We start from the raw sequence: 22,575 nt of genomic DNA, 5'->3' as shown, positions 1-22,575 counted from the left end.
GCTGTGCTGATTGTTTCTATAAACCTCAGAAAAGTAATTGTACAATTGTTTATTTACAGCTATCTTGATTAGTTAGTCTCGGACTGGACTGTAAAATATTGCTCCGAGTCTATAAGCTGGAGTATTGTAGAAAAATGTTATTGCCACATTATTGACCATATAATGGTTCCAAATTAGAAAGTTTCTGAAATCAGATAAACACATATAAATGTGATAAAAGTGTTCTTTTTCAAAGGGGAACCTGCTTGTAGTGGTATTGGCTGTTTCGATGTTTGTATTATAAATGATGCCATTATAAGAGTATTGTAGAAATTTTTTATTGCCACGTTATTGACCACAATGGTTCCAAATTAGAGAGTTGTTGAAATGAGATAAACACATATAAATGTGATAAAAGTGTTCTTTTTCAAAGGGGAAGCAGCATGTACTGGTATTGGCTGTCTCAATGTTTGTGTGAATGATGCCATTATAAGTCATTTGACACTGATTGATGCCATTATTGAACATTACTGTTTAAATGATTTTTGTCTTGGTTTCACATGGTGCAATAAATCTAATATAATTGTGTTTCACATAGTTCAGTCTAATATTGTGTTTCATATAGTGCACTCTAGTATTGTGTTGTCATGGTTATGACAGAATTTATGAAACGAAAGAATGACTAAAATAATTTTCTGTATCAATGTCCAATTCTTACCACATAGACAAACTTTAATACAGGTTTAGGGTTAGGGTTAAGAAAATCATACAGTAATGATAAGAGTCATTGATTTAGTCAAAAGATTAACTTGAAAAAATAAAATATGCAAAACAAAAACCATAGGTACATTGAAGGCTATGATATGCACTAGTCAGGATTGTTTATTGCAAAATATACTCAAATCCACTGCAAACTCATCACCCAATTTTCAGTTATCACTGCTATCGTATGTGTGAGGTTAATAACCCTAACTCTTGTAAACAATGTTTGGGTTATTTATTGTCTACCAGAATATACCCAGTTATACAGCATCAGTTAAATTAGGTATTAGTTTTTCTTCTCATATCCTTTTTACAACTACAAATCTGACTGGTGCACTTTTAGTGGAGTTCAGTGTGTGTGTTTGTGTGTGTGTATATATATATATACAGTCGAACCTGGTCTAACGGTCACCTGTACATAATGGTCACTATAAATCCCCCCAATGTATTTCTTTCCTTATTTGACCTGTACATAACGGTCACCTGTCCATAATGGCCAGCGGTCACTATTTTTCACCCAAAATCACAGGTTGAACCTGCTATAACGGTCACAAGATGATCATCGTGAAGACTTTTTGGGGTTTATTTTTTGTCCCTGGTTATGTCTTTACTTTTTTAATCATCTTAAAAATTATAATTAAATGTGTTTATATGGCCATGCTTGTAGCTTATGGTTTATTTTCCGTCAAAGTAAAGTTCCATTGTAATTTTCTGATCATAATTGAAAAACAAACAGACACTTCCGTGACACGCAGATACTGGTGGTGTAATTCGATTTGTTCTCAGCATCCTCACTGAACAGTAGACGACTTCCCATTGGCTGTGCATGATGTAATCTGTATGTATGGTCACTCTATTGAGTCTCGAGAAACAAACAAATGAGGTATTAGGTTAGGTGTTTCATTGTTTCTAGCCAGACATGATTGGTAAATAAACTTGAATTGCTGAAGGCAGCGGTCACTGACGATGCCCCGTGTTAGAATTATTTAAGCGACTCCTGATCTTATTCAGCTGTAATCATCGATCAGACTCCACTGATGACATGAAACAGACAAACGAGTTAAACATGTCACATGGTTATTAACCTTCAATTAAACAAAATATCTTCTGCAAGTCAATGTTAGCGTTTGCGAAATACGTATATTAACAAATACATTAGTATGCAAAATACCACCGAATTTTTTTACTGCTTTAACATTAGAACAGAAAATCAACATTATTAACAAATCTGAGAAAGGCAATTTAAGTGCACCAAAGATCACCGATCATTTTGGTGTAGGATGTTTTCAGATTAATTCTATTTTAAAAAGGAAAGCTGATGTTCTGGCCGATTTTAACAATAATGTTTCAGCCTAAAGAAAAAGGCAGAAGAAAGCAACAGGCAATGATGACATAAACAAACTAGTGTGGGAATGGTTTAAAAATACGACATCTTTTTTTTAATGACAGTTGTGATATGTTTTAGTATATGGGTTCTAATTTTGAACCTGTATATAAGGGTCACCTGTCTATAATGGCCACTTTTGCAGGTAACTTGGGTGGCCGTTATATACAGGTCTCACTGTATATTAAATCCTTTAATGCTTCATTGGTAAGAGTACTTGGCATATTGTATTCTCCTGTAGAAATATAGAAATGAATGTTATTACAAATGTATTAAATTTGTTTTGTATGTGTTTGAGTGTGTGTTAGTTTGTCAATATATATGTGTGTTTATTTCACAGACATTTCTTACAGCATACAAGAAAATGTCACTCTTTTATCCATTTTTATTGGAATGCAATTTGTATAGGCTAACACTTTCTAATTTTTGACGATTCTGTAAAAGCTAGCCTGATCACCTCTGATGGCCAAATGACACTGATACCTCTATACTCAAAGATTAATGGTTGCCATTATCAGATTATGTCGGAGACATTTCCGCTAGTCTTCTCTCAGAAGAAATAAAGTAGCAAAATGTAGTTTTTACAGAATTTCTGTTTTCCTCCTCTTCTGTTTTTTTCCCATGCGTGTGTGCGTGATAAACCCTTGTTGAAAGATATCATGTGAAAGCTTTCTGTCATTTTGTTGAAGTTGTCTTTAATGTACTTTCTCTTCCCATAATTGTAGCTGGTTCGTGGATACGTTTTTGAAAACCCCCATAAAATTTTATTAGAATTGCAGGAAGTTTGAAAAAAATGTCAAGCACTGTCAACATGAAAAGTACAGTCGGTATAATGTCAATAAAAAGTTGTCTTCATGTTAAACATATTTATTGAATAGGTTCTGAAACCCAGGTCAAATTCAGTTATCTTCTATGAGCTAAGATGTACATGTAACAGGAAAGATTGCCATATTTGGACTTGTGGGTTTTCAGCATCCAATTGATACCCCAATGACTGCTTCATCAAAAGGTTGTGGTATATACTGCTTTGTCTATGGATAGCTTTAGTTTAAAATGTTTAGAAATGTTGTTAAACAAAATATTCCCTTTCTTTTCTTTTCATTTTGAAAACATTATTTGAATAAACTTCTATTGACATGTTATACATTGAAATCTGTAAACCAGAGCATCTAATATTTATCTGATGGTGTATAGAGGTTTGCGTTTTAGAATTGGCTGGTTCACCGGATAAGTAAGATTCACTTTCAAATAAATCAGTAAAACCATCTGGGTGTTTTTCCTTGGTTTGTTTGTTTTGTTTTGTTTTGTTTTGATTTTTTTTCTTTTTGTTTTTCTCTTTCCATTGATATTTTTTATCTGGAGTTGTATAGGTCTTCTGCTTTGTAGGCATTTTGAATGTGTTATATTTTGGGCCCCAAAAGCACATAATTCAGTAAAGAAATGGGTTCGCTGATTAGTTAGCTGATCGAACTTGCACTTGTCGTTTATCTACATAAAATTATTTATTTTGTGCAAGTGGTGCTACACTGCATTACTACATGTGTTGTTGATAACGATGTTGGGTTAAAAAATCAAACATGTTTAACATTGATGATACGCCTGTTGACAAGTGTGACAAATAGTGATCATCATTGATTCAACTCTGTATATTTTGATCAGTACACATCACGCAATTACAGGATTGCACTTGGTAACACCCTTGTCATTGGGCCAGCAATTCAGGATATTCTGCTTATCGGAGCCTCTAATCGCATAATATGAATTGACCTTTAGTCCCAAAACTCTTGCGTTATTGAACCATAAAGTGTCATGTGTATTGGAGGAGTCTTTATGTCATCAGTGACAGATTTATAATGTTTCATTGTCTTTTGTTTTCAGCTTGACAAATTTGTACATTTCAATACTGTTTGTAAAATTTCAATGACGTGAGAAAGATGATGGATATCAAACAGAATACTCAACTTGCTACTTGGCAGAACTGTTTATTTTGTACTTTGTCAATGTTTTTTCTCCTTAGCTCACCAAAGGCTTTGAAGACAGCATCAAGTCATTAATATTTAATAAAAACTATTGCCTTGTAGGTTAGGTTATTGAATATTCTGTAAATATTACCTTGCTTAACAAAATAAAATATTTTACAGAATGGAGCCTCTGGGGTTTCAGCTATTTAAAAACTAGCAAATTCATAACTTTATTTTTTATTTATATTTTTTTTATAGGTGGAGAATGTGAAACTGTTAGACCGGTTTAATGCTCGGAATCCTGCTATAGGCACTCTGTACCTGACCACAACACATCTGATCTTTGTTGACAATGCCGGCAAGAAAGAAACATGGGTAATTATACACACACAAGCACACAAACAACCATTTTATGATTTTATATGTGTTATTTGTAATGCAGTAGAATATATATATTTTTTAAAGAATTCTTAGTATTAGAAGTACTGATGTTGATGTACTCAGTTTGCACTGAATTTGTGCTTTGTTCAGTGGTTGAAAAAATGGTGATAAGGCCAATAACCTCTTGATGGTACTACCTGAGGAATTTCAGAAGAATATGATGACCTTATTTGAGAAAAACATAAATGCATCAAACAATATTTATGCACTACTTCAGTTTTGCTTGTTGGATACTCAAATATTTTGATATTTAAGAACAAATCTGATACAAATTGCATGTAAATTCTGTACCTTTTGGTAAAATATCTGAGTTGATTGAGCTTTCCTGCCTAAAATGTCTTGAGCCATGTGATAGCTATACTTGTAACAAAATTTGTAAGTCACCAATGTATTCACTGTGCATGACTTGACAAAATGTCAGAAAGTAACTTAATTCACAATGATGTTTTATTCATACAAGGTGTAATACATCTCTGGATTCCAAGCAAAATGGCAAAATAAATTTGATTTTAGTATTCCCAGCGGTAACATTAGTGTGAATGTGTAAAAATTCTACTCCGTCAATAATTTATTTGTTGTTTTGATAGTGTGTGAGCATTAATCCCATTTTATGTGTGTTTATCTGTTGCTCATGATTGCCCTGTGCATGTGGGTGGACCAGGCTGGTGTTATGAGGTTGGTGGAATCCTCTCTAGTCCCCGGCTGATGGGATTAAACCTTCTCACAGAAGAATTCGTCTTTCGGTTTAATTCCTTTTTAGAGTAAGCTGTATGAATCAATATCACCAAGCCAGTTGTATGATTGATTGCTATGCAGTTGTCTCCATGGGCAAACTGAATTTGAAAATGTTATGAAAATACAAGTGGATATAGCTGATAGTTTTATTGATGGTGTGTTGTGGTCTTTCAGACCCATTGTTTCATCGAGTTGTTGACTTAAACCTTCTGGTGTATACAATATACACAAATGTAGTATCTATATACATCACAACCGGTTTTGCCTATACACTGAATTGATTACCATTCATCATAGTAGGCAAAATGTATTCACATATCACTGATATCAGTCGATACTGTATATGATGGTCTTAGGGATTGAAAAATTAATTAATATGTCTGTGTCACTGAGTCTTGTTCTAAAGGTCAGGGCTTGATTTTCTGATGTATTTATCCAGTCTTTTGGCATTCACAGTGTCATTAATCATCACACTGAGCTGACAATGGAATTGTTTTAATCTTGGATTGACCTGCTACTGTTACAGTAAACAAGGTCATCATGACTCTGACGTCAGATGTAGTTTCATGTGAATGATCATGTTGTAATACTGTATACATTTGTACAGTATACAGGTGAGTGATCACATGGATGCACAGTACAGTGTGATTGTGCCTGAGTAGAAATGTTTTCAAATCGGTGATAATCAAGTTACTATAGTCTTATTCAACTTACCGTACTAGCACAACAACAATGCTATACGACCCTGAGTTATAACCTCCACTGCAGAATTATCTCCCCTTGCCGGATGTATAACCTACACCCGCGCATGGGTAGACCGTATATCCTCGTTTTTGATTCTGCAGTCCTCCATTGCAGTCGTGTTCGAGTTCTGTAGTAAAAAATTTGTCAAATTGTCAAATTGTTTATTAATTTGTAATTTTGTTTTACTCTGTCATACGAGGTCTTTTGGGTAATTTACACAGGGGGTTAATGTCTGACACGGCTTCCTCGGGCTCCAACCGGTTGGTTGTGTGTGCCGAGGGGGGTTGTCTTAAACGACTGCCCCAGTTTGATCAGCATTTGTTATGTCGGGCATGTCGTTCTTGTTGTTTTGAACGCCAGTGTCATATCTGTGTAAATTGGTCCCCCTCCACGTGGGGGAAGGCTAAGAAGCTGTCAAAAGACGCCGAGCGAAAGAGGATGATTAGACGTGAACGGGACAGGCGGAGCACAGTGGCAACCTCCAGGGTTGTGCTCCATACCGATTTGCCGGCGGTCGGCAAGTCGGTGTCCAGTTCAAAGAGCTCGCGGACAAGTGGTAGGCGCAAGGGCGCCTCCTCGTCTGTTCGCCATCTTCATGGTGATACCAGTAAACCCGAAGCGCCGCTTGGCGCGGAGGGGGCGCTGTTGCTCCCTGTTTCGGCTGAAGCAGGGAAGGTTTCTTCCAGGTCGGGCTCTGTTCGACCTTGGGATTTGCTTTTGCCTCCGTCAGTGGAGGCGGTGCCGGTTACGGTTGTAACGGGGGCGTCAGTCGGAGGGAGTGCAGTCGTGGCAGGAACGACTGTGTCTCTCAGTTCCGACTCCCATCTTGCTAATGGGGGCAGGGTTATCGGTCCTTCTGTGGAGGGGTCGATTAGCTCTAGAATGAAGTCGGCTTCGCGGCGCCGTTTGGCTCACCAGATTTCTGGTGCAGGGTTGGTCGTGGCGTCCGAGGGCGCTGTTTCGGCCAACGCGTCTTGCGGCGCTACTTCGGTGATCAAGCCACTTGGCGAAATCGCGAAGTCTTACAACGTTGTCTCGGTCACGGAGCCGGGTGGCGTTGTTTCGGGTGCGATGCCAGTAGGCGTCCCTTCTGTTGTTGGGGCGCCTGTACAGCGTCATCAACTTTTAGATCGTTCACATGTGGCTATGTCAACTGGGTTGGCTAATCCACACGTGGTACGTTGGGTTCAGAATTCGGTGCAGGATTCGTACGTGTACGAATTTCCTGACGGTCCGGTTCAACCGACACCACCAGTCCCGTTGTCTGTTTCGGCAGGGATCAGGGAAACTGCAGCTTTCTTGGGTGCGCCTGTGTCTACACCGATGGTCAATCCGGACCTGTCAGATCGGGGTAGAGGTTCCAGGCGTTATCCCTCGACTGCGTGGGCGGAACCTTTCGTTCAGGGTCCGATGGTTTCGGGTCGCCCTCAGGGGCGGACTCGGGGGGACTATGTTTCTCTTTTTGAGAATTTCATGGCCTGGCTAGGGGAATCGCCTCCACCAGTCCCTCCACCGCCGGGGTTTCCAGCGAGACCGGGGTTGGACCAGTTTGCAGATTCGGCCGGTCCGCATCGTCCTGCCCATGCAGTTTCATTTCCGTTACGGTCAGCGCATGGCGCGTCGTTTGAAAAAATTTCTTCTTCGGAAGACGATTTTCCCTCCGAATCAGTGTGTGGTTCGGGGGAAGGGTCGGCACCAGGTTCGGTGCTTGACGAGATTCCCAACTTGGCCGATGGTACGCCAGACGGCGATTATGATTACCAGGCGGTTCTTGGTTTTGTACGGGAACAGGTCCGACTGGTGTGCGCGGATGCAATTCCGTTGGAGGAGGCTGTTCAGTCTTACAAGGGTGTTTCGTTTGGAAACCAGCCTTTAGCGACGGACGCTCCGTGGCAGGATTTCGGCTTGCCGTTAGCGCACGAGGCGCATGAATCTCTTGCGGAGATTGATGCTTTGATTGAGGGTAGCGATCGTATTTTGGGGGCGGTGGTGGAAGAGTTTCCGGCAGCGTTAGCTACCAGGAAACTGTTGTCTGCGGCAAAGGTTTTGTCCACGTCTTCGTATAAGACATTGGGAGCTACCTTCCTTTCACATCCAGCGGTCGTTTCCGCTAGGGTGAAGGCAGACTGCCACCCATCTCCTAATGTCAGTGTGCCACTCACGGATTTAGAGACTTTGGAGAGGTTATCTAAACTTCTTTTTCAAGTCAATAACCATTTAGGTACGTTCCTATTTGGGTTAGATAAAGCAGTCACGGGTCTTCCGCCGATGGCTAAGGGTTGTTTGTTGGCGGCTTCTAAAGCCTCTCATCACGTCGCTCAGCTTGCTGGGCGTGTTTTTGCCAACAGTCTACTTCTGCGTCGGGATCACTACCTGGCGGGACTGAGAGCGACGCGTGTGGTTAAAACCTACTTTCGTAGTCGCTCAGTAAGGGAAACCTTACTTTTTGGGACCAATTTTAACTTGGTCATGGACCAAGAAGCGACAAAATTCGTCCCTGCTGCTCTGTCCCGAACTGCTCGTAAGCGCCAGGCGGCGTCTACTTTTAAGCCTCCACCTGTTAAGAAATCGACTTTTCTTAACAGTTATCAGATCCCTGTGGTGTCTGATTCGGGCGTGCAGTCTGGTAATGCCCGTGGTTCATCGAAACAGGGACGTTTTCGGGGGAAGCCGGCACGTTTTTGTGGTTCCGCTCGGGGCAAGGCGCCCAGGGGTGGGAAGCAGCCGGGATGAGGATGCGTGGACAATCGACATCTGCTTACGGAGGTTCCGTTAGCAGATCTTCCTGTTGGGGGCAGATAGCGCCATTTTGTTCAAAGTTGGTACGAACTGCCAGATCTGGACCCATGGGTTTTGTCGGTTGTCCGCAACGGATACAGAATTCCGTTTTCTTCGAACCCCTCCACTGACGTCCTCCCCCAGGTTACCTGCAGTACCGCATGTCGACAAACGAGTACTGGTGGAGAAGGTGGTTGTCGAGTTTCTCGACAAGAAAGTCGTCCAGGAGGTGGATTTGGGCACTCCGGGATTTTATTCCCATCTGTTCTTCGCCCAGAAGAAGAATGGCGAGTGGTGACCAATTCTAAACCTGAAGCCGCTGAATTCTTACGTCATTATTCCATCTATGAAGATGGAGAAGGTTCAGTCTGTTCGCGCTTTGCTTCAGGTGGGGGAATGGGCGGCGTCCATCGATTTGAAGGATGCTTACCTGCATGTTCCAATCCATCGGGATTTTTGGAAGTACTTGCGGTTCCTCTACGACAGCAGAGCTTACGAGTTTCAAGTTCTGCCGTTCGGATTGGCCACAAGCCCTCACGTCTTTACTCGGGTAGTAAAGGCAGTGGTGGGGTGTGTACATCTGTTAGGTATACGGATGCACAATTACCTGGACAATTGGTTAATTCCGGTGGCTTCACAGACGGCATGTCTCGTGGGCGTGGAGTTCGTGATCGACATGATTCTCCGATTGGTGTTTATTCCCAATTGGGTCAAGTCGGAATTAGTACCAACGCAGGTTTTCACTTATCTCGGGGTGGTTTTCAACCTTGTGGAGGCGTCCGTTCTTCCGACGGATTCGCGACTTCACAATTTCAGGACGTTGGCGCAACGTCTTCTGGTGGAGCAAAGTGCGTCAGTGCGCACGCTCCATGTGTTGATAGGCCATCTCGAATCGCTGGCGGCGCTGAATGTGCGGTTCAGACGGTTCAAGAGACCGCTTCAATGGCATTTGTCCCGAGTGTGGGATGGTCTCAGCTGGGATTTGGTGATACCATTGGGGCCTTGGTTCATTCTTCCGATCCAAGAGTGTCTAGTGGACAAGTGTATGTCCCAGGCCGTTCCTTCACACCCACTTTCTCCAGAGTTGGTCCTGTTTACCGATGCTTCCCTCGAGGGGTTCGGTGCACACCTTTTGGATCAACATCAGGGGTGTGGACTCCTTCAGAGAGGAGTCGTCACATCAACCTGTTGGAGATGGAAGCAGTGCGTCGCGCTTGTCTCCATTTCAGGACTGTTATTCGACATCGTCAGATTTTGTTGAGGTCGGACAACACGTCAGTTGTTGCGTACCTCAATCGGTGGGGAGGCACCAAATCCCTGTCATTGAGTCTTGCGGCTTTGGAGATTCTGGAATGGTGCGACGATTGGGGAGTGGTGTTATCGGCCAAACACATTCCTTCGTCCGTGAACGTCTTGGCGGACGCTTTGAGTCGTCGTTCCCCGGTTCAGACGGAGTGGATGTTGCACCGGACGGTGGCTTATCGAGTTCTTCAGTTGTGGGGGAGTCCTCAACTCGATATGTTTGCCACTCGCCTGAACAGTCAGTTGCCAGTGTTTGTATCGCCGGTACCAGACCCACTGGCACTGGAGTACGATGCGTTGAGCATGGACTGGACGGGACTGGATTTTTACGCCTTTCCCCCTCCGGTTCTGCTTGGCACGGTTCTGGCAAAGATCAGACAGCAACCTTGTCGTGTCACGCTCGTAGCCCCGAGTTGGGCAGCTCAAGCCTGGTTTCCTCCGCTCCTGTCACTTTTAGTGCAGGAGCCGGTGCGGTTGCCGTTGATACCCGATCTGCTCAGTCAGAGACTGCGTCGGACAGAGTGGCATCCGAAGCTGGAGGTTTTCCGACTTCACGCATGGCGGTTGTCGGGGTTTCCCTCCGAAACCGAGGCTTTTCTAAATGGGTTGCTGAGCTCGTCTCCTCGTCGAAGCGCCAGTCTACGGGGAGGGTCTACAAGTGTCACTGGCACGCTTGGGTTCGTTGGGTGACTGAGAGGGACGTGGATCCCTTGTCGCCTACTGTTAATGATTTAGCGGAGTACTTTCTGGCTCTTGTCCAAGAAAGACAGCTGAAGGTTCAAACAGTGAGAAGTCACCGGTCGTCCATTTTCACTACTCTGAGGCAGTGTGGACGTCAAGATTTCTCAACGAATCTTGTGTTGCATGACTTGCTTAAGTCGTTGCAAAACACGGTTGAGAAGCCTTCCATTTTGCCTAAATGGAATGTTTTTCTGGTTCTGCATGCACTCAAAGGCAAGCCCTACGAGCCTTTGAAATTCGCCAGTCTTCGTCATTTGACGTGGAAAACTTTGTTTCTGGTCTCACTAGCGGCTTGCCGTCGTATTAGTGAGATTCATGCTTTTTTGCATTATTTGGTGGATTACAATACGGACGGGTCAGTTACATTACGTACTGATCCTGTTTTCGTGGCTAAGAACCAGGTGCCAGGGGAAGAGTTTCCTCCGGCCATCATTCAGTGTTTATCTCGTACGCTTTCTGCGGATAATTCTGATAGACTTCTTTGTCCGGTGCGGGCTTTGAAATTCTATTTGGAGCGTACTAGAAATCTCCGGCAAAACACTAAGAGACTGTTTATCTCTTTCACACGCCAACCAGGAGACATTACGAAGAATGCTTTGTCGAGATGGATTGCTGCAACCATCAAACTGGCATATGAGAAGGCGGGTGATCATGTTCTGTGGAATTTCTCCGTTCGACCTCATGAGATTCGGGCGATTTCTGCTTCCCTTAATTTCCATGATTCTTTGGACATTTTCAAGGTCATGAGTGCGGGATTTTGGAAAGGTCGACACACGTTTGACCGGTTTTATTTCCGTGATATGGCTGTTGGTCCGGACGGAACTCGGCGGATTCAGTCAGTCATTGCAGGGCAGCAACTCATTTCGGTGCGCAGGGCCACGAGTAGGGGGCGACCCTTATTTCGTCCGGTCGCTAGCGGCAGTCTTTCTGGGAGATAGTTCTCCACCTCCTGTTTGGAGAGTGGGGGGGTGGATGGTTGACTATCTGGGGCAGTCGAGTGTCGTTTACCATTACTTGGTGTGCGGGTTTCCTCACCTTGTTAACTTGGTTTACTTTTAATTGGGGTTGTAGTTCTTCAATTTAAAAGTCACTTTGACATTTTATACCTCGTATGATGTGGGTTGCTTTTTCACTGTATCATTACTTGAGATGAACACTACTGGTTGAATGGGTAAGTCCTCCTTGTTTTCTTACCTCCTCCCTTTAATGTTAAATTCTCGTGCTTTAACAGTGTTATATCACGTCTGTTATAGCATTGTTGTTGTGCTAGTACGGTAAGTTGAATAAGACTATTAGAAAATTTGTTTCTAATTTTCATTATTATTCATACTTACCCGCCCCGAGAGAGGTCTTTTTTGATTCAGTCATTCCGGACTTTGAATCGATAACGAGGATATACGGTCTACCCATGCGCGGGTGTAGGTTATACATCCGGCAAGGGGAGATAATTCTGCAGTGGAAGTTATAACTCAGGGTCGTATAGCATTGTTGTTGTGCTAGTACTAGGTAAGTATGAATAATAATGAAAATTAGAAACAGATTTTCTAATTATATAGCAGGGTTTCTGCCAAAGGATACGAAGGGTAAATTAATTCTTGGAGATTAATGTTACAGTCGAATGCACTTTATTGCATATCAGTTTATAGCATAAATCGGTTAGTTGCATATTCTTGTTCTGCACAGTACCTTTTAGCATTAAACCAATACAAATTATATTGCATAATTGAATAGTTTTACGAAAACTAAAAAAAAAAAGTACAATCTTTAAAATATAGTAAGAGAATTGCTATTTAAATTTTGTCAAAGTACATGAAATGTGCAATTTCAAAAGATTGAAACCCATAACTACTTAATAGGGGCACTTAAATCTGTTTTGGTTTTATTGTGTACTATGAAATTATTTTCTGGCAGAAAGCCTGAATATAGCCTTGTGATGACAGGAATTCTTTTCCTACTCTGTAGACTATATAATATTATGTTGTAATTACTCTATAGACTATATAATATCATGTTGTAATTACCCTGTATAATATTAGTTTGTAATTACCATGTGTCTGACACATAATAACCTATACCTATCTGTGTGCTGGGGTGGTATTAAACAATTACTGCTTTGGCTGTGGTTTTGTGTCTACAAGATATTGATCTGATCTGGTATCTCCAACTTAATTGTTACCAGCATCACGGGATTGATTCTGGAGGCGTGCAAGATTAACTTGTCTCTTGGCTAGGACGAGATCAACATCGAGTAATAGGCTTCATTAAAATACAACAAAATACTGAGATTTCACTAGAAAATATCTTAAGTTATAAAATTGTGGTTTGAAATCTATAGATCATTTCACTGATTTGTTTTTTTTGTGGGTTTTTTTTTTTGTGTATGAGAAAAATGGTTCGTGTGCACCTAATAATTTACATAATCTTATTCTTCTAAGTTTTACTTTTGAACTTACAGATTTTATTGATTTTTGTTCTCAATGTACTCATTATTTCATGTTAGCTTAAATCAAAGATTGATAATGCCACAGTGTTGACTTATGTACTCATGTGCTCAACAAAATCTACATTATATTGTGATGTAAATCAGAATGGCAAAACCATTAACTTGTTCAAAATTGTATCTTTGCAGTCTAAAGAACTCTGAAGATTCTGATAAGGTCATTTCTTCTCCCATTTCTTTTTATATGTATTTAGTTCATTAAAGCAAATTATTTTGGGAATTGAAAATAAACATTTAAGACATTCAATAGTAATATTTTTAACTTAATGTTAGAGTCCTAATTTTAAAAAAGGATGCATTGGTTGCTCAAAGGTCAAAGTTATTTACTAAAACTTCAAAATTTTAGACCAACCATTTCATTGAATTCATCAATCTAATTTAAAGTTTTAAAGTTTAATACATTAAAACTTAAATTTTCACCAAATATCTTTGAATAAGAGTTTAAGAGATAGTTATTTAGAATATACTATTATTCAAATTAGAAACCTGACTTACAATAATGTACAACCCAGTGGGTGTATTGTGTTTCCTAAACATCCTTATTACACATGCATCTTGGATTTATGTGTCCAAAGTGTCCAGCACAATTAACTTGATTACCAGAAGGTCTTCACGTATGTAGCGGCTGACATTTAGTATTCTGGACAGATTTAATCTAAAGCTAATTTAAAAGTCTGTTCTCTGGAGACTATGTTGTTCGTTGTGGAGCATATGTAGAGTTGCCCTGATCATGACAAAATGGTGGCTTGGGCTGCATCCAATTATTGACTTTTCGTGCCTTATTAATTAAAGTCAGTTTGTGTGATTATGTCTAAAAGCACATCAATGGACACACAAGGATTTGTTCTGTAGAAACTGACTGTTGTTAAACATGTTGACCACACATTCCTTCCAGACGAGTGATTTCCTTCAATAAGCAGCATTCTAGTTAATCATATTGTTAACCGTCTTTGGTCAAGTACCCGGTATGTTGATATTATTAAATATATGCTCTTTTTTCTTCTTTTTGTTTTTGTCTTTTGAGAAATAAAATTGTAAATTATATATGTATTCTGTATATTGATAAAAAAAATATGAATATATATATATATATATTTTTTTTTTTTTAGCAGTGAAAGTCTTTTTTTGGAAAAGTCGTCTGCAATTAGTTTTATGCGTTATTTTGCTATTGAAATATTCTGTCGCTAAATTAGAGAGATTTTTTTCCCCCTTCATTTCATCTTCCTTGGCAATAAAACATTTTCTGTGTGTCAGTATGCAAATAGAATGCACCAACTGGTGGAATATATTTCCATGTGGTATTTTTTATGGGTTTGTAAATGGAGCTTTCTTTAGGGATGCATGTACTTTCATAATAATGAGTTCTGAGTTATAAGCCATCGAAATATATAAAAAAGGTTTAATTTCACTGAAACTGTCATTAACTAAATTCAAGTGTTTGAGAATATTTCATCAAATGCCCTGTAGAAATATCCTCCCTGACTCAACTGCAGTCTGACTGCTATTCTCTGTGTTCAGAGTCTTAATCTGGATATAGAGTATTCATTAATTTTGACATTGAATTTCTCTCCGTTATGTTCAGTCCAGTGCTCAAGAGAAACACTTTATTTGATTTGTGTTGGGCAAATATCAATACTGTCGTCTGTGCAAATGTTTCATATTGGAGTGGAATAAAGTTCTTGATTCAGTTGACATTCAAAAGTTTTATGTCTTAGATCTGAGGTGGCCTGTGGAAATATATTTATATGGTCAACATTCTACACCCTAAAGGGGAATAATTGTTTGAACAAATATTTCCATTCCTCAGTATATCCACCAGCAAACAGAAAATGTCTGTTGTACAGATTACAGATAGTGTTTTTTGGCCAATCATGTCAAAGTGTTCTGAGTGGCTATATTTATCTCTCATGATGATCCACCATGAAGAGTATACAACACTGCAGTTTACTAATCAGTATGGTCACAGATTGGTTGTCTTTCTATTTGGTTGGCCAAAATCAGGAAATAGTTCTGCAGAATTAGTCTTTTGCTTGATTGTGATTATTTTACGGCAGACAGCTTTATTGTGGCAATTATTAGACTGAAGTGGATAGGGGAGAGCATGCAATACTGGAGACTTGTTTTTGGTAATTCTGACCTATACGAATTGAATACTTTCAGAATAAAATGAGTGTACTCTGACCAAATTAGTAGGTGTGTTTGTTTAAACTGATATCTTGGAACAAAGAACTGGCAAGAAGCCTGGGTATCCTTTTCAGGATATGTTGCCCCTAGGCAGGCAAAAGTGCAAAAAAATCCACGAGCCCACTGATGTTAATGAAAGTGTTATAGCTACTGATACTACATGTATATAGAAACATATAGATTTAATCATTGTGGTCTTTGGCCCTATGGCTTGAAGCCATTCATTAGCACATAGGTACGGAGACATTTGGGGGCAAAGTACTCGGGTGTATGTCAAGAATATCAAATATGTACTTGTATGGTACATGTCATATTTTGTGGAACATAAAACTTACAGGCTATGTATACATGTAGGCTGCAAAATGTGCAATGAAAAGGCTCCCTTTTTTAAAGTGAAAAATTTATACATGTGGGCTAATAGTACTAGTAACAGCTTCATCATGATATGTCTATTACTTTTTAAATAGGAAAGTGTGAGTTTTCCTCAGACACCTACTGTATGTGTGTGTATTACTGAAACGTCAGGGATTTGTCAAGTGCATTTGGTAACTTTTTACGTTATAACAATCAAAATGGTTTTCCCTTACATGTACATGTGCTTTTTAATTTTTTTTAATAATAATCAACTTTGGCCATTTTTGAAATAAATATGCAATCTTTATAAAGTAGCTTATATCTGATCAGAAATACGAGTTATCTGGTTAAAAGGAAAACTTTGGGGAAAATAATAAATACTAGTACCTAAAGTTATATGTGCTACAAGTTTTTAAATAAGAAATTCACCTCAAATTTCCGCTAATATGATTCACTTTGTTGACATCAGACTGCCTGGACATGGTCGCAGTGGGCATTAGCTGACATGATGAAACTGTTTTCAGGATGTTTTTGATAACGTTTTTTTTTTTCTTTGGTTCATGGAAATAAATGACAAAGTGGCAAATGGAAATGTATTGAATTGTTATCAATCACATGACACAAATGCTTTTCTTTTCCTTGTCTGGATATCATTCTATGAGCTTGTTTATTATCTATTCATCATGGCTTCAATGAGAACACTGAAAAATTAATGTGTTGTGATATTCTTTTTAATAATTCAGAAGGTTGCTATAAATAGGAAATCTGGAATATAGTTGAGTTGATAGTATCTTGAGCACAAATCTGAGCTAAGTTCAGCGAGACAGAGCAGGAAAATGTTAGCTTTTTTTAAACTTCCATCTTAGTGACCACATTGGTAACCTTTGTTTGTTTTGTTTAATGGCACCACTCAGACCCACAGATTTATTAATCATAGGCTATTAGATGTCAAACATTTGGTAATTTTGACATACATGTATAGTCTCAAAGAGGACACCCGCAACAGTTTTCCATTAGTAGCAAGGGATCTTTATGCATATCCCACAGACAGGATAACACATACTTTGATATATCAGTGCACTGGTTAGAACGAGAAATAGCCCAATGGGCCCATTGACAGGGATTGATCCTAGACCAACAGCATATCTAACAAGTACTTTACCACTGGGCTACGTCCCATACCTCGCATTGGAAACCATTTAAATTATTTATAAACATCAGCATTGCTTATTGTTGCTTTTTCTTATTCCAACCAGTGCACCACAACTGGTCAAAGGCCGTGGTATGAGCTTTCCTGTCTGTGGGAAAGTGCATATAAAAGATCCCTTGCTGCATTAGTAAAAATGTAGCGTGTTTCTTCTGATGACTACGAGTCAGAATGATCAAATGTTTGATATCCAGTAGTAGTTGATTAATTAATCAATGTGCTCCAGTGGTGGTGTTAAACAAATCCAAACGTTTTTGCTTATTGTTGCTGGACACAGGCAACATTTTAGGGCCAATGAGGGTTTTTTCTTATTTCAAATAAAGAACCACAACGTAGTGTGTTTTTCTCTCTTTGAAAAAGTGCACATATTTTTAAAGGGATTTATTTTTATAAACTAGCAAATTTTATTGGTAATTTTGTTTATACAAAACTCACCACTAAAAAGGGTTTTATTCACACCATAAAACACTGTTAGCAGCTATACTAAACTATGATATTCTTGTCTTGTAAGACATGTATGGTTTTTCTCACAATTTAACTAGCCTAAATGTCATAAATAGCATACGGTAACATCTCATGACAACTATTTCTCTATAGACATGAAATATGAGTTACTTTTCAAACACTACTAGCTGAAAACATATTAAGTTACTTTCCTGATATTGTTAAGTTAATGTTTATTTATTTCTGTTTCTGTGGCCAGCTAAACAGAAGTGTGTGTTTACATCAATATCCATCTGACATTTTCTGAAATAATTGTAAGTCATCAAATTCAGTCTTATAAACACCATATATGTAGCATCATATAGTAACAGCATATGAAATGACGTAAACTGTGAATTTATTTAATAACATTCATCAGAAAAGCAGATTACAAACTTAATTATTTTTTTTAATTATCATGAACACAAATTTAGAAAGTATATCAAATAAATACATTTATTCACAACCATTTTTTATGAAGTTTATTTCCCTTGTGAAATACATTTTATTGTTACTAGATAAAGCTTGTGACATTTGAAAATGATTTCACTTGGGACATACATGTACATACATGTATAGTAAGAAATAGAAGTTTGTGTAATATCCCTGTTTATTAATCATTATCAGTTTAAATATATATTATTTAAAAAAAGAAAAAAAGAAGCAGAAACGAAACATTTTGCTTTTTTGGAAATGGACTATGCAAAGTTATGCATGAGAATCAGTGCTGTATGATTTTACCTCTATAATATAGTTCCAAATTAACAAATATAACTATTTAGCTTTGATGTAAAAGCTTTTCTTTTTATTGTCATGGGTATCATTGTATGAGATTTTATTATCTATTTATCGGTTTCAATAATGTCACTGAAAAGTTAATGTGTCAATTTCCATTCTGTGAAATAATTTCACTGGGCCACATTGTTTAAAACATGTTTATTGGATATAAATGTGATATTAAATTATATATCATGTCAAGTTTTTATTCTTCAGGAAGTAATTTTCATTTGTCACTTAATTAAACTTGTTGCAATTTGAAATGTATAATATTTTTTCTTCGAATCAAATGGTGGATCATTTACTATCCTATAAATATTACGTACATGTACTGATACAAATGTATATTAAAATGCCGTTATTACATGTTTTAATTTGTGTGCCCAAAACAGAGACAATTTCTAACTAAAGAACATTTTAAAGATCATTTAATATCCTACATATATTATATAAGTACTAGTACATTAAAATGCCATTATTACATGTTTTGGTTTCTGTGTTCTAAACATAGTCTATTTCTAACTAAAGAATATTTATTGCATTCCCAATTGTGCACATTATAGTAGCATTATGAATGGTTGAGATATCAAGTTCCATTTGGGAGTATTGTGCATCTATTTTCATATTCATTACAGAATGGATTATTGACAATTTTTCACATTACATTCAGGGAATAGCATTGTGCTTAATAAGCTGTGCGGGAATAATTTGTTTGTACACTGCTTGATGCCATGTATCTAGCTATTTTGGGCCTGTCTGAACATCAGTCTTATGGCAGCCTTGCTTCCATGTGTCAGAAATATGAGGAAGAAACCAGTCATTGATTTTCTGTGTAGATCAGCGCCAACTGCAAGCACCATTGTATGCAAGATATGATTACCAGGAGGCCTAATTATAGACACAGTAGGGGAAAATTGCTTTACAAATCGTACATCATGTATTGAGATGTCTAGCAGTGTTACTATTAAAGCTGCTAATGTTTGTTTTTGCATCTTTCCCCTGTGTTTATGTAGAATGAGTGGTAATTATGCATTTGAAACAAGCATTGTAGAACATCACTTTTACATCATAGATGTTGATTATCCTTACGCTGTTGCAATAATAAAAAAATCTGATTCTCTCTTTATTTAAATAAGTAATATGAGTATACAGTTGTGTTAGTCTACCTACATGATGAACAATAAAGACTATGTTGGAAAATGAAGATTATAAATGTTTGTATTATCTAGACCAAGTCACAAGTAGATATTACTTTTCTAACACTTAGCTAGAATGTCAAGTTTTCATGTTTAGGACTATTTTTAACAAACTAAGTCCTAGGCCACATGGTTTATAGATGCATCTATCAGGGCTTTAGATTGCATCAAAGTCAAGGCAATAAATATTATACCCAAAATACATATGCCCAAATTAAGTACAAACATGCTGACCTCAAAATATTTCACCTCAAAACCACTGAAATATTAAGTTTAATTAGATTAAAATAACCTGAAATGCATTTCTGAATATTGACAACTCTCGAGCAGCTGTTAATGACAGTACTGAACTAAAACGACCTTCTTGTGCCCAGCAAAGATAAAAGCAGGTCCTCAGATTTCACGGAAATTATCGTTTCAGGTACAGTGTCAGTAAAGTCACGGAATCGAAATTTCGTTTCCCATGATTATTATATTGAGTATAATTATTCAATGAAAATAATATATATATAATTGTTTTTTGAAAACAGTTTCCAGTGGGTTCCTATGATCATAATTAAGACACGGAACCGAAAAAGTGTTTCCTATGAAATTTTAAATCTTACGGCCTGCAAAAGTCCCCATTCCCAAATTAGTGAGATCTAAAGCCCTTGATGTGTTTCTTAATCACAATGGCGACAATGCAAGTTTAAATTTTTTTTTTATATAATAGGCATATTTCAAACAAAAAACACTTATTTTTCATAATAATAGTCCTTTCAAAATGTATTTCTGAGAACCATCCTAACCCTAGAAAAAAGCCAACCCTAATTTTGTTGATGTTTTTTGGTTTATTTCTTAAAATAATATGCAGGTATAAAGATTACATTCCTAAAATTTTAACTATAGGGGTGAATGTAATGGTTTGGTAGGTTTTTTGCCGATTCCTAGAAACCCACCATTTGGTTTTTAGATCTAAAACGCTTTGTCCTTAGCTCGAAGATAAAGTTCTACATTTACGACCATTTCTTATTACAAGGGCTAGATAAGTGAAACTTGGTTTATCTGTGAATGTTAATCTCAATGCATGTTAAAAATTATTATTATTATTATTTATTTATTTATTTATTTATTTTTTATTTTATTTTATTTTTTATTATTATTATTATTATTTTTTGTTTTGTTTTACTACTATTATTATTATTACCGGCGTCGTGGCAGGCCATCGGTCTACAGGCTGGTAGGTACTGGGTTCGGATCCCAGTCGAGGCATGGGATTTTTAATCCAGATACCGACTCCAAACCCTGAGTGAGTGCGCAAGGCTCAATGGGTAGGTGTAAACCACTTGCACCGACCAATGATCCATAACTGGTTCAACAAAGGCCATGGTTTGTGCTATCCTGCCTGTGGGAAGTGCAAATAAAAGATCCCTTGCTGCCAATCGGAAGAGTAGCTCATATAGTGGCGACAGCGGGTTTCTTCTCAAAATCTGTGTGGTCCTTAACCATATGTCTGATGCCATATAACCGTACATAAAATGTGTTGAGTGCATCGTTAAATAAAACACTTCTTTCTTTTACTATTATTATTATTATTATTTTAAGTATTTAATTTTTTAACATGCTTGAGATGAACATCTGTGGATGCTACTGTGAGCTACACTAGATATGTTAATGGTAGGTGAGACATTTAATTCCGTTGAATTCTTGTATTAAATTAATACTATAACTGTAAAATTAAATTATGACTGTATAACAATTTATTTGTCAGTGTTTCTGCCAGAAAGAAATTTTTGGGGATAGTGCTTTGTAATTGAATGCAACCACAGTCAACAGGGGGTATGGAGGGCCTCCCCCAGAAAGAAAATGGGTTAAGTTTAGGGTTAGGGTTAAGAAAATCATACAGGAAATGATAAGAGTCATTAATTTTTATCAAAAAGGTAACTTGAATTTTTTTTTTTAATCTGGAAAAATATTTGTGTATGGCGCTATACCCAATTTACCCTGTATATGTATTCAGAACACAGCCTTTCACAATTTTCATACATATATAATTCAAGTGGTATTAATAGTTATTCATGTAGTTCATTTGGTTGATTGTAACATACCTGTACATGTACACAGATGCATGTTTTGGAAGTTTTATGATGCTATATTTCCCAAGATTAATGCAATGGGATGCAAGTTGAATTTTAGAGACAATCTACTGTAAAACCCTAGCTATTGACTATCAAACACTAAAAAATAATAATTTTCACAATGGAAACTATTTTGATTTAATACATTTAGTCTGTTAACTTATATCAATCTCTGGTATACATTACACCATGATAATGCCAACAGAATTTTTCCTGGCTCTGGTTGTGAATCTTTTTCTCTTTTATGTGTTTCCTTGTAATTATAATTATTGGATTAATCATGAATGTTTAAAAATATCTGTCCAATCATAAATAAAAATCTTCATTTTTATATTAGAGCTGCAAAATTATTACAACATTTTCCTTTCAGTGATGAATTTACTCAAATCCTCTCTTTCAACCAAGCAAGTGGTATTTTTTTCTTATAATGTTTTTCACTATGAAGCTTTGATGGGATGTGTACGGTATGTGAACTATTGTCCATGGCACATTCACGCAATGTAATATTTGGTTTTATTGGCAATTGGCACATTTCTGAACATAATCCAGAATACTGCATCTAGAGATTTAAGCTTAGTGACTGCTTATTATTGATGTTAGGGAGTTTTTATGGAAAGTGTGTTCTTCAGCTGACAAGATTTGTGAGAAAGGATTACTTGGAAGACATCGCTCTCTACAGTTTGCCTCGGGCCATGGATCTGCAGACTTCTCATATTTGTAGTTTATTTCGCAGTAATTCACTGTCTTTAGTGGTCAGATGAGAGGATTAGTCTAGATAGGACGGGAAATTCAAGTCAAATTAAATAAAAGTATTCTGTAGCAACATCACTAGATCGTCTTTCCACGGATTGCATGTTCAAGTTGCAATACTGCTATAAATCATTAAATATTTGAAAACAGGTTGCAATATTGCTGTAAATCATTAAATAT

The 22,575-nt window shown here is 37.8% G+C and overlaps 1 protein-coding gene across 2 annotated transcripts in view; it reads left to right on the top strand.

Annotated features, from left to right (window-relative positions):
- Positions 1 to 22,575, top strand: part of LOC121376266 (myotubularin-related protein 6-like) — a 51,506-nt gene that overhangs the window by 5,734 nt on the left and 23,197 nt on the right. For both annotated transcript variants that reach the window (XM_041504095.1, XM_041504096.1), the window contains exon 2: positions 4,345 to 4,461. In XM_041504095.1, coding sequence (XP_041360029.1) covers positions 4,345 to 4,461 — 117 coding nt within the window. The remainder of the gene's footprint in view (positions 1 to 4,344; positions 4,462 to 22,575) is intronic.

This window comes from Gigantopelta aegis, chromosome 6 (assembly GCF_016097555.1).
Source record: "Gigantopelta aegis isolate Gae_Host chromosome 6, Gae_host_genome, whole genome shotgun sequence".
Taxonomy (NCBI): Eukaryota; Metazoa; Mollusca; class Gastropoda; order Neomphalida; family Peltospiridae; genus Gigantopelta; species Gigantopelta aegis.
The sequence above is the reverse complement of the archived record's forward strand: the minus strand, read 5'-3'. Positions and strand labels throughout refer to the sequence as shown.